The sequence below is a fragment of the Sardina pilchardus genome, chromosome 23, assembly GCF_963854185.1.
Source record: "Sardina pilchardus chromosome 23, fSarPil1.1, whole genome shotgun sequence".
Taxonomy (NCBI): domain Eukaryota; kingdom Metazoa; phylum Chordata; class Actinopteri; order Clupeiformes; family Clupeidae; genus Sardina; species Sardina pilchardus.
This window is the reverse complement of record NC_085016.1, coordinates 1,453,013-1,468,827: the sequence shown is the minus strand read 5'-3', so window position 1 is coordinate 1,468,827 and position 15,815 is coordinate 1,453,013. Positions and strand designations below refer to the sequence as shown.

General features: G+C 42.1%; 2 protein-coding genes across 2 annotated transcripts in view; one reads left to right on the top strand and one right to left on the bottom strand.

Moving 5' to 3' along the window:
• Positions 1–1,686: 1,686 nt before the first annotated feature.
• On the bottom strand, positions 1,687–3,494 carry cldn10a (claudin 10a). The gene is made up of 4 exons (XM_062527956.1): positions 3,275–3,494; positions 2,252–2,413; positions 2,061–2,142; positions 1,687–1,795 (listed from the first exon to the last, which is right to left on the bottom strand). The coding sequence occupies exons 1-4, from the start codon at positions 3,492–3,494 to the stop codon at positions 1,687–1,689; spliced, it is 573 nt and encodes a 190-aa protein (XP_062383940.1).
• Positions 3,495–11,476: 7,982 nt separating this feature from the next.
• abcc4 (ATP binding cassette subfamily C member 4 (PEL blood group)) overlaps positions 11,477–15,815 on the top strand; it is a 39,140-nt gene continuing 34,801 nt past the window's right edge. Inside the window, exons 1-3 of the mRNA XM_062527458.1 lie at positions 11,477–11,713; positions 12,970–13,080; positions 15,639–15,759. Of these exons, the coding sequence (XP_062383442.1) occupies positions 11,640–11,713; positions 12,970–13,080; positions 15,639–15,759 (306 nt within the window). The 5' untranslated portion in view covers positions 11,477–11,639. The remainder of the gene's footprint in view (positions 11,714–12,969; positions 13,081–15,638; positions 15,760–15,815) is intronic.

The window sequence follows — 15,815 nt, the reverse complement described above, 5'->3', positions numbered from 1 at the left end:
AATCAAGGCCTACACAATTAAATGACAGACCTAAACTCCAACATCGCCATCTGGCGGCCTCCGTGACATATTCAGTGGGTAACGCCAAAACGAGAAAGGTTTATATCGAGGAGAGGCTAGATTGTTATCAAATTCTCCTTGAACAGCAATGGCGGGACACACAAGGCCTGTAGGCCTACACGGAAGTGTTGTGCGGGAATGTTTCAGCGCCGTAAGTGATCAGCCGGAGGGAGTGAAACGGAAATGCGGATTGAGTTTCCACTTATCATCAGGTGGAGACGGACGGCTGCTCTTGGGACTTCAGTAATTTCCGAGTCAGTTTTCGAGTAGGCAATGGATAGGCTGCAGGACGAGACGTTAAACATGCATTGGGGATGATGTGGCTACACGTCTGTCACCAGTTTGCCTGGATAAATAGCCTGACTGGACCTCCGTCTCCCACTCAGGGTGCGTCGACTTGGCCTTCACTTGTTGTTTAAATGCCCTTCAATGATTAGAACCTATGAATCAGTTCTCTTCTCAGAACTCAGGTCATATAATAGACTAAATCCCAGCCAACATTTATGAAAACAAAAGCATGAATGGTCATTAGGAGTAAGACTTAGGCTAGGCTACAGAATCTGTATATCCAATGATCCTATCCTATAGGCCTTACATGGCCATACACAGCCTGGCTCATTAGTCAACTTGAGGACAGATATTTGTCCACACTAACAGAATTGTCATTGGCAACATGTCTATTTTCCAGAATCACTTTTCTGTTTGTGAATGGGGTGAACCAAGGTTAAGTTTGATGTTTTTGACTTTTTAATGAAAATTACCTTGACAATAGATAGGCTATCATTTGTGTTATTGATGGGATTGAAATAGATACATGCTATATTTCACCCCCAAATATCACAAAGTCTTTATCATGAATCACACAATATCACGGACAGCATGTCTGCGTCAGTCAAAGTTGCTGAATCCTTTCTTCTAAAAGCTGAAATGGTGTCCAGCATGCAGTGTCGTCGCGGCACCCCGATGATAGCAAGGTAGCGTTAGTCCTCTCTCCTCTCAGACTTGGGGCAGTGGAGAGGCTCAGCTGACAGTTCTGTACTCATTTGTGAAACAGGAGAACTCCAGAGCAGACGCTGCAGGAAGAGGCCTCAGCCTGCTACAGCAGCACTGCTGTGTGTGCCGTGCGGGCATCAAACGTAGGCGTTTCTCCCAAACTGTCTGGGGGTCCCCCCCTGGTCCTGGGGGTCCTTGTGGAGGGCGGGGGAGGGGACGTGCCTCTGGTGTATGGAGGCGAACGAGGCGTCTCTGTTGTAGCGCTCAGCATGTCTGGAGAGAACCACAACATGCATCAGTGTTCTTGCCAACTAAAACAAATGGGCCTATTATGGAGAATATATGTTTACTTTTCATTTTCATTAGTGTAGAATTATTATCAATTAATTACTAACTGGCCATTTAGTGGTCATTATTGTGAGATAGTTGAAATAAAAAAGCGTAAGTTGAAATAAAAATGATCAATATTAAATCAACATATATTAAAGCAGTAGATAGCAACAGCAAGGACAATAACAGTAATAGTGTAGTCATCTTACAGTGGACAATAACAGTAATAGTAGTCATCTTACAGTGGGCCTTGGTAAAGTATACTGCACAAGAGCTATTCCAGAGTTGGCACATGCGTCAGACTTACCTCAGACTGAGGCCCTCTGTGAGAGACAGGCAGAAGATTAGGCCTCCTAGTATGCAGAGAACTGATGCGCCCCAGCCAATGAACAACGCTGCACCCAGCTCAAATCTGGTGGAGTGGAGAATAATAATAATAATAATAATAATAATAATAATAATAACAACAATAATACTCTTAATTTATCGAGCGCTTTCCTAAACATAGTAACAAAGTGCTTGACAGATATAAAAGAATAAACAGAACCAGAACAAAACAAAATGAAATGTTTAAAAACAATACAAATCAAATACCAACATTGTGAGTACAGAGAGATGTAGCTCAAAACACAATATTGCTGTTTGTTGGATTAATGTAGCTGTAGAAAAATACTAACTTTTGGGCGACAAACAAGGGATCGAAAAATTCCGACGTTATCCTGTGTGCGTAGAGAGAGCATGCAGTCAAGGAACAAAGACCTGCCCAAAAGATCAACGTTACTTTTTACATCCTTTAACACACTTGGGATGAGTTAAGTGAAGGGCTCACAGACTCCTACAATCATTCAAAGCCATTTATAAGTACTACCATTCAGGATGAAATTGAAGCCAGCCACAGCGGCTATCCGGGCCTTTGTTGTCTCAGATCCTCCGATCTTGGTGCATTTCATCCCCACCAAGGCCAGAGTGGCCCCAAAGAAGCCCAGACACACAGCGGCGATCATCAGACCCCGACACACCTGGATGTACCCTGTGGTAGTCACAGAGAGAAACACAGAGAACAGACCAAAACAAAACGTGTTCAATTTAAAGGTTTCAAAGCTTAGGGAGGCTCATGTAATTTAATCCAAAGGTGTGTATAGATTCAGGATACGCTAATTTCAAAGGTGTGTATAGATTCAGGATACGCTCATTTCTCCAAGACGTCATGATGAGAACACAGAATCCACATTTCCCTCCGTAGCAGTCAACTAAGAGATTCACCATCATCATTCCTCGTATTGCATGTTCATGTTACAAACTTACAATTAAACAAACAAACAGACAAATAACTCAAGCAACAGTCTTCATGAGAAATTTGTCCTTCCGTGAGCTTCCAGTTTACAAGAACAAATACGACATTCTCATATTTTAGATAATCTCATGTTATCTGTATGTGCTTCCAAGAAGCTTGCTTTTCAAAGCCTTTGTAATTGTCACTATATGTAAAATTGTGTAAAAACTTTTATTTCCGTGCAATATGTTAAAGTAATATAATGGTGTGCAATGTGCATTAAATTAGAGTGTACCAATGGAAGTCTATGGGTATTTGCCTGACACTATATAGCCTACAAAGCTTAGTCTTACCAAAGACAATATTTCATTATCTACACTGGAGCATGTGTCTAACTATGTTTCTCAAAAGATACTGTTATGTCAGTGTGTGCAACTGCAGTTGTGCAGGTTTTTCCTTCCTACTCTGATTGTTCAGTTCAACAAAGGCTATTTGTTGCGTTTTGATTCGTCATTAGCCCATAAAAAGAAACAAAATGATCTGGAATAAGTGTACTAGAATACTATAAATGAAATACTTTAATATTATAATACTATCAATGAAAAAAACTGAACAGACCGTCTAGTGCAAGCATGGAAGGGAAGTCTTTGCAGTTGGAGACGCCCGTCGAGTCCGTCACGCACGTCTTCCACAGATTTGACCAGAACGTTGCTGTTGTGATGACCGTCCCGTCCACGGAGGACACTTTCCAGTAGTCGATAGCAACCGTAGCGGCCGAGAGGACCCATCCACATACGGTCAGCAGGAAGGCCATGATCTCCGTCATCATGTTGCTCATGTTGCTACTGCAGGCACCAACGCTGCTGGATATCAGTGTGCTGACTTCACCTGACTTGGTTAAGTGATGGCAAACGAGTAGCTCTGCTGCGCAGGTGGATGGAACTGCCGTGGCTTATCTGCGCGGGGGGGGGGGGGGGGGGCACTGCTCCTGACTGACCAATGGTCTGTTATTCTTCACTGAATAGCCATCAAGCCACTGCTCTATCACACACATCCACCCACACCCACCCACCCACACACACACACCCACACACACAGACTGACCACATCACTCTGCAGGGATTATGAGTGACGCTGGGAGACGAGGAGCCTTATCAGGGTGATCTGGCAGGTCAGGCAGCGGGGCGTCATGTAGACGTGAAGAGTCTCCGGTGTACTGGGAGAGGATGTGCTGGGAGAAGAGCCGTTAAAGTGAGACGAGAGCTCCACCTACTGGGCACAATCCACAGGACAGGAGAGGTCACCTCACATGGGATGGAGCACGCCAGAAACTGGCACAGTTTTATTCATTACTCATTAGTCATGTTGAACACAGTTTTATTCATTATTCATTAGTCATGTTGAACACAGTCATTTCTGGTCATGGAGCTTTGGTGTTGAAAAGTAGAGCACCCAAGACACGTGTTGTAGTTTACAATTCCTGCTTAGAAATTCCCAAGAGGTGATGGCTTCAAGAAAAGCTACCGTGAGTCGTACAGTAGGTGATCAAACCTGCATGGTGGGAGCGGGCAAGACAGAAGTCTAGTCCTGACAGAAGATGCTTCCCTCCACCCGTCTCAAAGTCAAATCCTGACACAAAGCCTGTTCTACTAAAACCGTACAAACCTAAATCATGTCAACGTGGCTGATCCCAGCCATGTCACAGAACCGGGCATGACCAGAGTGGTAATATCACTGACCCTGGCCCAACACAACAAGCGCTATCTCACTCGGCTCATGTTATGGCTGAGGCCTTGGAGATGTCCCTGAGCAGCATGGAAGTGTGACCTTGTTGCGTGCAATGGTATTGACCTCTTCCTATTACTACACACAGGACTAACAGAGGAACACATCAGAATACAGAATACCAGGGGGACCCAGGTTCGAATCCGGCCTGCAGTCATGTCCCGATCCCACCCCATCTCTCTCTCCCACTTGTTTCCTGTCTACCTCCTCACTGTCCTATAATAATAAAGCCTACAGATTAGTCGCCTGAAGTAAACACCTAACCAAGATAACCAAGCCCAAATCAAATCCCCAAGTGAAAGACTATCCCTGGAGTAACAGCTAAACACAAGGAGTGATTGTAGGTAAACATGTTCCTACAGAGTCCAGCACATGTCCAGCGCTGAGCAGGCAGGGCAGGGAGTCCTGGCCTCTGTGGAGGAAACGCTGCCCTCCTAAATGGCATGGCATGATTTAGGGCTGATTTACGCTCTGGGCAGCTTGCCATCATCAAAGGAGCGTGCCAACGTCTTGAGAAATGTGCTTATTTGCTCATTAGATAAGAGGCTACATAGATTGGGGTGTCGAGATCTGCTGCTGACTTTACCGTAGTGGCTCACTTTAAAACTGACGTAAAGCAAAATGAGTGGCACGGACGTGATGGGTGTGGTGTGGTGTGATGCATCCTGGGGCAAGTGGCTACACATGATGACACAGCTAACATTGTGATTGCTCATATTCAACTCATATACAATGTTAGCTGTGTCATCATGTGTAGCCAATTGGCACAATAGGCGAGTTTGTGATGGCGGAGCATCGAGCAGCACAAGATGCACGTGGTTAAAAATCTGTGTATTATGTTCATCTCCCTATTTTTGTAATTGTTCACTGTTAATTTAATTTTTATTGTTATTTATTTGTATGTCATTTTGGACAAAGGCGTCTGCTAAATAACTATACCATAACCATAACCATCATTTACTGTAGAGTTCTGAGGAAAAATAATACGTGGCTCACTGCTAAATCTTTGAATTAGATTTTTCTTTATTGTTTCCTTGACAAAATGTGAATATGTCATTCACAACTCCTTATTCTTCATGATGACAGATTGACGTTTTTAAAATGATTTATTTTCTCATGTTCATGAAACACATTCATCTAACAACCTAATCAGTGAACAGCGTTTTCCATTCAGAGAGGAAAGAGCAGGAAGCCACTGAATGTGGTACGGTTATTTTCATCATCAAAGAGCCTGTAGCCTGCAGGGAGTCGCATGTTAACTACATCTCCCTCCTCCAGCTGCAGAGTAGCACCACCGGACAGATAGGCATAACTGCCACTTGCTCTCTGCTCATACAAATACATGATCATCTCTCCATTCTTATACATCTTGGTCTCTAGCCAGCGTGAGTTATCATTTTCCACGACAGTGAATCTAAGGTAGTACACTCCTCTGACTGGAGCCGTGAAGAAGCCTGTTGTGCTGCTGTAGGCCTGTCCAACATCAGTGAGGACTTTACCGAAAACCAAGTTCAGCTCAGTATTCCCAGCCACTATGTGTCCTGAAATACCCAGTGCTGCAGAGAAGGCCACCTTGGGTTGCTCTGTGATCTCTTTCTCCAGATTCATTACGTTAGTCTCAGTAGCTGCCAATCTGGTCTTCACTGCTGTCAGCTCTGCCTCTTGTGCTGCAGTTTCCATCTTCAGGTTGTCCACCTCAGTCTCGCTGGCAGACAGTCTGATGTCTTGTGCTGCAGTTTCCATCTTCAGGTTCATCACCTCAGTCTTCATAGTGGTCAGCTCTGTGTGTTGTGCTGCAGTGTTTTTCTTCACATGTTCCATGTCAGTCTCAGTGGCCGCCAGTCTCTCTGTCTGTGCTGCAGTTTCCTTCCTCAGAGTCACCACTTCAGTTTCACTAGCAGCCAGTCTGGTCTTCAACACGGCCATCTCAGTCTCCTGTGCAGAGTTGTCCTTCATCAGGTTCATCACTTCAGTCTTCACAGCAGTCAGCTCTGTCTGTTGGGCTGCATTTTCCATCTTCAGGTTCACCACTTCAGTCTTAACAGCTGCATTTTCAGCCTCCATTTTCTGTAGCTCATTCTGGGTGACGGTCAGAAGCACTCTCTGCTCCACCACCATGTCTCTGAGTTCCCTGAGCTCTGCAGATATATCTACTTGCTCAGTAACTGCAGCAGCAGCAGCCCCAGTGCTCTGGCTCTCTGTCTGAACTTCAGTCTGGGTGCTCTGAGTCTGAGCTCCACACATGGAGAACAGCAGCACCAGCAGTGGGATGACGGCCCTCATGTTCACCAACACTCTCTGTCACACACAGCAGTAAGTAGTGATACTGTAACAGTACAATAGCTACAACAGATATGACTAGTAGTATAGTTGTACCAGTTGTGTCTGAGACTCAGTTTGTGAACACCCTCTTTATATACCTTAGTTAGTGATTATGTAAGTTTCAATCATTTATTGGCTGAACTTAAGCTCAGGGACACTGATCACATCTGTGTTTTTCTCAGCACATACAGTATCTGTTTATTCAGTTATCAGTGTTGTCCAGGTCTAACCTAAAACTTAGAGCTAAAAAGGTTCCATGTAAGACATGTACTGCATATCCTCTTAGCTTATTCTGTAGACGGCAATTGTACTGTGCAAAAGTCTAGGCACCACCAAAGTCTTAGGCACCACGCGTATTGTTTATTTCAAATTCTCACTGTTACAGGAAATATGTATGCATTGCATACACATAAAATGTAGTTTGTGTTCTGATACCAGTCCAAACTCATTCTCAAGCTGGCGTTGGATTTGCTGTGTTAGCAGTGTGACAATGACCAGTCACCAAAGGGAGAAGCGGAGCTGTCCTTCCCCCCCACCCCCCCCCCACCAGGCCACTGACGGGCATGCCTGGCCTGCCAGAAGCTGCTGCTAGATCCACATACGATAGGGGTGTGGAGCTGCTGCTGACTTGACTGTTGCTCACCCTAAAACTGACGTAACCAGGTCTGAGCATTTGGCACCATGTGGAGGAGCACCTGAAACACATCTCCGGTGACACTCTTGTGTTCCCAGTGTCAGCTTGCCTCATCGGCTCTTTGAGTAGAAACATGTGGCCATGCCTTTTACACTTTAGGTGAGCAGTGAACTCTTTCTGTAGCTTTGGCCATGCCCTTTCCACTTTAGGTGAGCAGTGAACTCTTTCTGTAGCTTTGGCCATGCCCTTTCCACTTTAGGTGAGCAGTGAAACCTGTGGCCATGCCTTTTCCACTTTAGGTGAGCAGTGAACTCTTCCATAGCTTTTCAGTGAGATCTTCGATCTGTCAAAATGTCGTCATCTCCTTCCCACTTCTGATCCCAATGTGTCAGATCCAGAACCAGTATCAATACTAACCGGCTTCAGCTTCCCTCTTGAAAGATTGGTTGTTTTTGCAGTGTTATAATAAACAATCAAGTGATTGGTTGTTTTTGCAGCAGTGTTATGTATACTATATATACATATACTACACCATATATATATTTTCCATCTTCAGGTTGAATTCTAATAAAAACAATGCAAAATCAACATATGGTCATCACAACATTGCTAAGTGGGTACCTAAAACGTTTGCCCAGTACTGTGGGTCTAAGCTGTGGAGTGGCAGAGTCGCTGTCTTCTAGCTGATGATCAAGAAAAGTTGAACTATGATTCAGCAAATCTACACAGAATAGAAAGTTTGGAGTTTCCCAAGCAGAGCCCAGACTTAAACCAAAAGAGGAATGTCCTCAAGGGAGTGTTTTACATCAGATGTCCTGAACTGAAACAGTTCTGTGAGGAAGATAGGATTAAAATTCCTCACAATCAGTGTTTATCGGGAGTTCACTTCAGTTCTGGGAATTCCATCAGTGCTGGGAATGGTTTTTTTATGTTTTCCAGATGATCTGATCACATTTTCTGACCAATTAATGCGGAGTGAAAACATTAGAGTTTCGAGGGTTTCTTTGCCACGTGACAGTATGTCTGATGTCCTGAAACAGCACCGAAGACAAACTGGTTTGGTACAGTAACCGAGCAACCTCTCCTACAACAGTCTCCATGTATGGAGAACATCAGCACACAGTATTTACATTGCATCTTATTGCACCTTATACTGTGCCTCATGCAGAGGTAGCTTGAGTCTGTTGGAGATCACTGTGACCATTAAGAGCCTAAATATTTATGTACCATTTGGTTGTTTACTCTGCGGGAAGAAAAGCCATTCATGTTAACCTTTGGATGAAAACAAAACTTTTTTTGTAGGAGAACATAACTGAAAATGTACATGAAAACATAGCAGAGAGAAGTTCAGATGCATGCCTTTTCAACTAAATTCAGAAGTTAATGAATTTCATGAGATTATTTTACATTTTAAAATTGACTTGATGAATAGGGGCTGAAAGACATGGTTAATGACACCATCAGTGTCAGTGGAAGAGGTTTGCAGGTGAGTTATTGCCAGGAGACTCCAGAGCTTAATGAGCACTCCGCATAGTCACAGCTGGTACCGTGCTGCCATGACAACAGTTGTCCTTCAGGACATGTTGTTTACAATAAAAAAATAAATAAAAAAAACACACCTGCCTTAATATGGCTAGATGCATAAGGTTTACAAGAAGATCCATCACAAGACATCATATTTATCTGCAATCAATTCATCATGCAGTTTTGCAAATGCACACTATAAACAATCATTTGACATATCAGAATACACTCTGGAAAAAATCAAGAGACCACTGCACATTTTCTGATGTCATCCTACGGTTGCGGAGTGACATTCAAATGTGTTGACGGCCATAATCAAAATTAAGAGACCACTGCGCTGGATTTAAGTAGCAACACGCTTGGAGAGTTAAGTCCTCTGGTGTTAAAGTAGGCTACTGGTTAGTGTTGTAATTTCTGACACGAAAATTTTAATTGAACACTTTTGAGGTGGTCCCCAATACACCCGTATAATCTTAGATTTAATCCTACCAGTGTTAAAATCCGATTTCAAATTTGCTATGCTGCATTACAAATTTGTAATGCTACGTACATGCCCCTGGTGTTTCGATGTCCCAGGAATCGCTGGCCAAAAATCCAGAAAGGAAAAAAAAAAGCTCGCTAGCGGCGGTCATAACAAATAGGCCTATATCCTATCTCCTATCTCTGAAAGAGAAAGTGTTTGTATAGTCATGTTTTATTTGAGAGAGTAGGACAGTGCCATGATGGCACTAAATATCCAGTATATAAACCTTAAATAAAATGCTATTTATTACATAATTGGCTGCAGTTATTACATTATCAAGTTTTTTTTTAACCCAATAATGTAATATACAACCAATAATGTAATAACTTATTACATTCTTGGCAAAAAGTTATGTTATTGGTCAAAAATATGATTAATTATTGGCAAGTTATTACATTTCTGCCTCCCTTTTGTTTTTTTCTTCAGCCATTGTTCACATCGCCCTGCTGTTCTTTGCCGGCCTTGTTCTGGTTCCACTTGGCAAGAAAAAGCGCTCCGCTCTTGAGCCAAATCTGAGTTCCTCATGGCCGTCTATTGGCATCCCTGACATCCTTTACATTTTTATTTGCTGTGTATTTTCATTTGACCAATAGGTTTATTTTTGCCTGGAAATGACATAAGCACGGGACAAAAACAATGCTGTCAGCTAATAACAATGAAATAAAATAAATATTTGTCATATGAATAACTTTTGGCTTTGGATATAAAAAAATTATGTAGACCAGGAGCCATTTGCACAAGGAGAGCACATAAGGTTGTGTGTAAATATATGAATATGCTTAGAAGCAATCAAAATGTAACAGGTTTCACAACACAATAGTTTCTAAGTTGTAACATAAAATTGGATAAGAAATACTTAATTACCTCCGCCAAGGAGGTTATGTTTTCATCAGGGTTTGTTTGTTTGTATGTTTATTTGTTTGTTTGTTTGTCTAGCAAGATAACTCAACATTATGGATGGATTCTGATTAAAATCTGGATCCAAGAGGCGATTATGTTTTTCGCTTGGCGGAGGTCTGCACTCGCTGAGTGCTTTTCTAGTAGGCCTATAGCCTACTATTTCACACACACACACACACACACACACACACACACACACACACACACACACACAGCCTACAGCACACACTTTTTTAGTTGAACAATGTCAAGCCAACTGCTTACTCTGATGGGAAGGAGCAGCTTTTAAATTCCCTGCCAGCATAATTGTCTCAAGCGTGCACGCTGGATAGCCTAAAAGGAAAGGAACAAAAGCATTTTTCCCCCACCGTCAGTGACTAAACCAGTCGGCACACATACAGTAGTATCTTGTTCATCATGAAATGCAATGGCTACCCATTCACCTTGCTTTCTACAGTATTATTAATGATTACAGATACAGTATCACAACAACAGCACCGCAGGTAAAGGACCATGAACTCATTACCACACAAAAAGGGAGGGGATATTCTTAGTCTTGTCTGTTAAGGAATTCTATTATGATTTCATTCTTGTCTTTTCATAGTCATATTTTTCTATAATATTTTTTAGCAAAGTTTATTTTTAAAAAAAAAGGGCTAATGTAAGTTTCTGCGCTGTTCACTGTTGCACTACCATTGCACAGACTTTACCATAGCACCTGGTCAATGCATAACATGGTCAGTCCATAGGCTACCAGGCCTTCATAATCACTTCACATGCCCACATTTCTGTGAGTGGTTTTCTTTTAGGCCTATGTGAGATATATGTAGGATATGTGTTTGTTGTGTTATGGTTTTATAAGCTACTGGATGCCAAAAATGTCCTCGGGATGAATGAAGTAGGCTTATCTGTCTATATGTATGCATGAATGTATCTGCTATCGATACAGTATAAATCAAACACAAGAACAAACGAGTTAATTTCCTGTTGTTTTAAGACTAAGGGTGTCAGTCAACCAATCCAATTGACGAGAATTGGTTAGAGTTGCAACTGGAGTCCAATCAGAGGGGTGATAGGCGGTGCCAGACAGCTCCTAAAACTCCTTTCCAACTTCTTCAGCTGATGAGTGGTGACCATCCAGAAGGGGCTGCTCGCCTGACCAACATGTGCGTGCGGCGAAGTTACACAACTGTGTCCAACATATCCGCATGAGCTGTGGGAAGTAGCCTACCTGCTCGAGGGGAAACGGCGTGGTGGTTCGCATTAGCGAGGATCTTAGAAAGTCCAGCAACACCATGGAGCCAAAAAGTAAAGATCCGAAGAGCAATCCATCTGCGAAAGCTAATGTCATATCTAAGATATTCTTCTGGTGAGTTATCTGTTTTGTTTTTAGGCTAGCATCATAGTCGAAGAACTAATAGCCTAAGGTGTAACACGACCATTAGTCTATTTCTTTGTACCCTAACATACAGTTTTGTGTTAGGGGTCGCTAATCACTTCCTTGCTTTTTCTTGCCTGTCGGCGACACAACTTTAACCATAACGAGAGACTTGTCATCATCTGTTAACCTATGTATTGGCTTAATGTTTACCCGTCTCAGTCGGACATGAACCTAACTGTATGTTACACTTTAACGTAAACACTGAGCAAGATAGTCGACTCGAATAGGTGACTTAATTAGATGATTTGGGATGCTGGGTTGGCCATTAGCCTAGCAGCGTCTACTTTCGCACACTGTGTCCCTCTTTCGGTTTCTCACCTTTGAGTAAGCTCCTGATTTATGGCATACAGTTAATTGTCTTTTTTTCTGTAATGTTTTGTGTTGGTGAACAATGGAAGTAGGCTATATTTTAAGCCTGGAGAATATCTCAAGAAGAGGAATGGCAAATGGCTTTGGGCCCAGCTCACCCTAGTGCACCCATACATCAACATACAGGCTTTAATTGTTTTAATTGTTTTCAAGTGGCCACGTACTTTAAAATCTGGAAGAAGTATATATTTATATCATATTTCATTTTTGTGTTGTATTTATTTAAATATTCACAATTCACAATTCTTTATGAATATTTGCATACATTGAAAACCTAAATGCTGTTTCTCCCAGTGCTGAAGGTTGCTAAAACACCAAAACAATAACAATACAGTATTAAATAACATAAACCATATGTAACGTCCACATGCCACATGTAACATACACAGCCATATCACGTGTGACACAAAACAGACTGCTCTGATGTGATATTTAAAGTGCAGTTGAGCAGTCCACACACACACACATGTTTTAGCTTCAGGTGACAGGCGTACTGTATGGTTCAGTCAATCATTTGCTGTGTCAGCCTGTAAGTCTGGTTAGTTTGAAATGGGCCTAGTTTTTTCATACCATCAACTACTACATAATGAAAAAAAATGTCTGCGCTGTCTTCAAATATGCATAACTGTGTAATGGCCCTGTGACTACTGGGAACATCCTCTTTATTTTGGCCAAATCCTTTCCTCATGTACTAGGTTTAACATGTTAAAGTATCTTTAATTGCAAGACAGAGAAAGAGGGAATGCTAAATGATAGTGTAATGGAGATCTGTATGCTGTCCACCACACTTGTGTCTCTGTAATGTGGCCCTCCAGGTGGCTGAACCCCATCTTCTCTGTGGGCTCCAAGCGGAGACTAGAGGAGGAGGACATGTACCATGTTCTTCCTGAGGACGGCTCCGAGAGACAAGGAGAGGAGCTTGGGAGGTGAGCAGCAACAACGCACGCACGCACGCACGCACACAGACACACACCTAACTCTCATGCATACATACAGGCTGACATAACAGGTTTGCGTGGGCCGTTTTGTAATTGGGATTATGTCACCCGATTCTCTTGAAGAGTATGTATGACTGTACTGCCATGTCCTTGAAGAGTATGTATGGCTGCTCTGACATGTCCTTGAAGAGTATGTATGGCTGTACTGCCATGTCCTTGAGGAGTATGTATGGCTGTACTGACATGTCCTTGAAGAGTATGTATGGCTGTACTGCCATGTCCTTGAGGAGTATGTATGGCTGTACTGCCATGTCCTTGAGGAGTATGTATGGCTGTACTGCCATGTCCTTGAGGAGTATGTATGACTGTACTGCCATGTCCTTGAGGAGTATGTATGGCTGTACTGCCATGTCCTTGAGGAGTATGTATGGCTGTACTGACTTGTCCTTGTCGCTGTGTACCTTGATAACTCCCTTTTTGTAATTAACTTTGGATAGAAGCACCTGTTAAGTCACCACATGTAATGTAAATGTAATTTATGCAATGGCCTGAATTATGTATTATGATAAAAAAAATTAAAAAAAGCCACACAAACAAAAAACAGTTGAGACTCAGGGATATTTGTGTCTGCAGAGTTGAATTGGAAAACATGGAAAGGTCCTGGACAGTCTGGAAAGGTCATAGAAAGATGTTGGAATTTGTCAGTGAAAATGGGTGGGATCCCTGAATTAATCACTGGTGCTTGGGAGTGTTCACATTTTCATTATGAATGAGTGCTGATAAGGGCTTCTTATTGGAGTCTTATTGGAGTAATGTTTTGGCCTGAAGCCTTAAAGGCTCAAATGTTGTTCCAATAAAACTGGTGTCAGGAAAAGAGTGTGCAGTCTCCTCCACTTTATCTATACGTTTCTACATCTGCTACCAGCACCTCGCAAAAAAATACAGCCGTGCGTTGGTTTTACCTTCAAATAAGGCCTTCTGGGTTAACAGATCAACAGTGGAAATCAGACCTGCGGTAGAAACATGTTCCATCCCAATCACTCCAAGAGAATTATAATAATGCACTCTGATGACGCTTGTCTTTTTAGGTACACATTTGTAGTCCATTTGTTGAGGTAGGCTATTGATCTGTTGTCCTTTTATGGAAAAAAGGTTAAACGTGTTTTGAGCCAGAATTTCTACTTTGTAGCCAATCTGCTCATTAGTCTGGTGTAGTCTCGAATCCCGAGGTTATAGAAGCCAGGTAGTGGCATTTAGATTGAAAACTAGCTCTTTTGCTAACTCTGGCACATTTACATTTTGAGTGTAAACAAAGAATGTTAATTGATGTGCATTGCCCCTTTTAAATAAACAAATAAATAATAAAAAATAAATTAGCCTCTCAAAAATGCTCCATTTCTATGTTATCTCTCTGTTTTTATTTTAAAACTGGTCGCAAATGGACGCATTGTTAAGTTTGATTTAATGCTTAGTCATGAGAAGTTGGCATGTTAGACAGCATAGAAACAATTGTACTTGAGTAAACCTTTAAACAACTCATTCTTGTGCTCGGGATGTGAAATTGCAGAAGTTGACCAGGACTGTGTGAGTCTTATCTAATCTAACAGACTGCTTTCTTATCGTGGCACTCTGTTACACGGACAAGTGCCTTTTGTGGTTTTTATGTTCAGGTATTTCAGGGATATGACAAGTCCTTTTTATAGTCTAGTTTACTAGCATGTCATTACACTAAACAAAAAAAAATAATTGGCAATTTTGTTTTGTCAACAGCATGTTGATCAACACAAAGGAAAAAAACAATGGCTGGGTTTCCCAGAATCATTAAGAAGCTCTTAAGTTCTAAGAACTTCTTAGGAGCGTTGTAAGAATGTTCTAAGAACGCTCCTAAGAAGTTCTTAGCACTTAAGAGCTTCTTAACGATTCTGGGAAACCCGGCCATTATTTGTCTTAAATTCTTTGCAAAGGAATCTGTGTCAGATTTTTGTGTATCAGTGGCAGATTTCCTATGTGCCATAAGTCATGTGGAATACATAGAGTACAGCCTTACACATTGCATGATGCAATACTAACTCCCCAGTGTATTAACCTCATAGCTGAAGAAATGTTTCAAAATCAATGTGTAAGCCACGGCTAATAGTTGGGAAATTACGGTAGTGCTGTTATTAGGGGTTGTGTTATTAGTGGTGTAATTAGTAGAGTTATCGGCCACGTTTCCCAGATTCGTTAAGAAGCTCTTACAGTAATTTCCCGCATTTAAGCCACATTGTATATAAGCCGCAGGACAGTGTTTTATGCAAGTTAAAAGAAACAAAACCACATTAACACCCTATTAACTTATGGTAATTACGGTAAGTGCTAAGAACTTCTTAGGAGTGCTCTAAGAACGTTCTAAGAACGCTCCTAAGAAGTTCTTAGCACTTATGAGCTTCTTGAACCTGGGAATCTGGGAAACGCGGCCATTATCAGTGTTCTACATAATGGCCAGCCTGATATGGCCAGAGGGCTTTTTCATTCCCATTTGATTCCAATGCTCTCTTTCTCCGTAGCTACTGGGATGCAGAGGTTCGGAAAGCTGCTAAGGAGCTACGAGAACCCAAACTGGAAAAAGCCATCATCAGATGCTACTGGAAGCCTTACGCGGTCTTGGGAATATTCACTTTCATAGAGGTACGCAAACAGCCAACAGTCCTGTATAGATTTAGCGTAGAAGGCTTACATTAGAG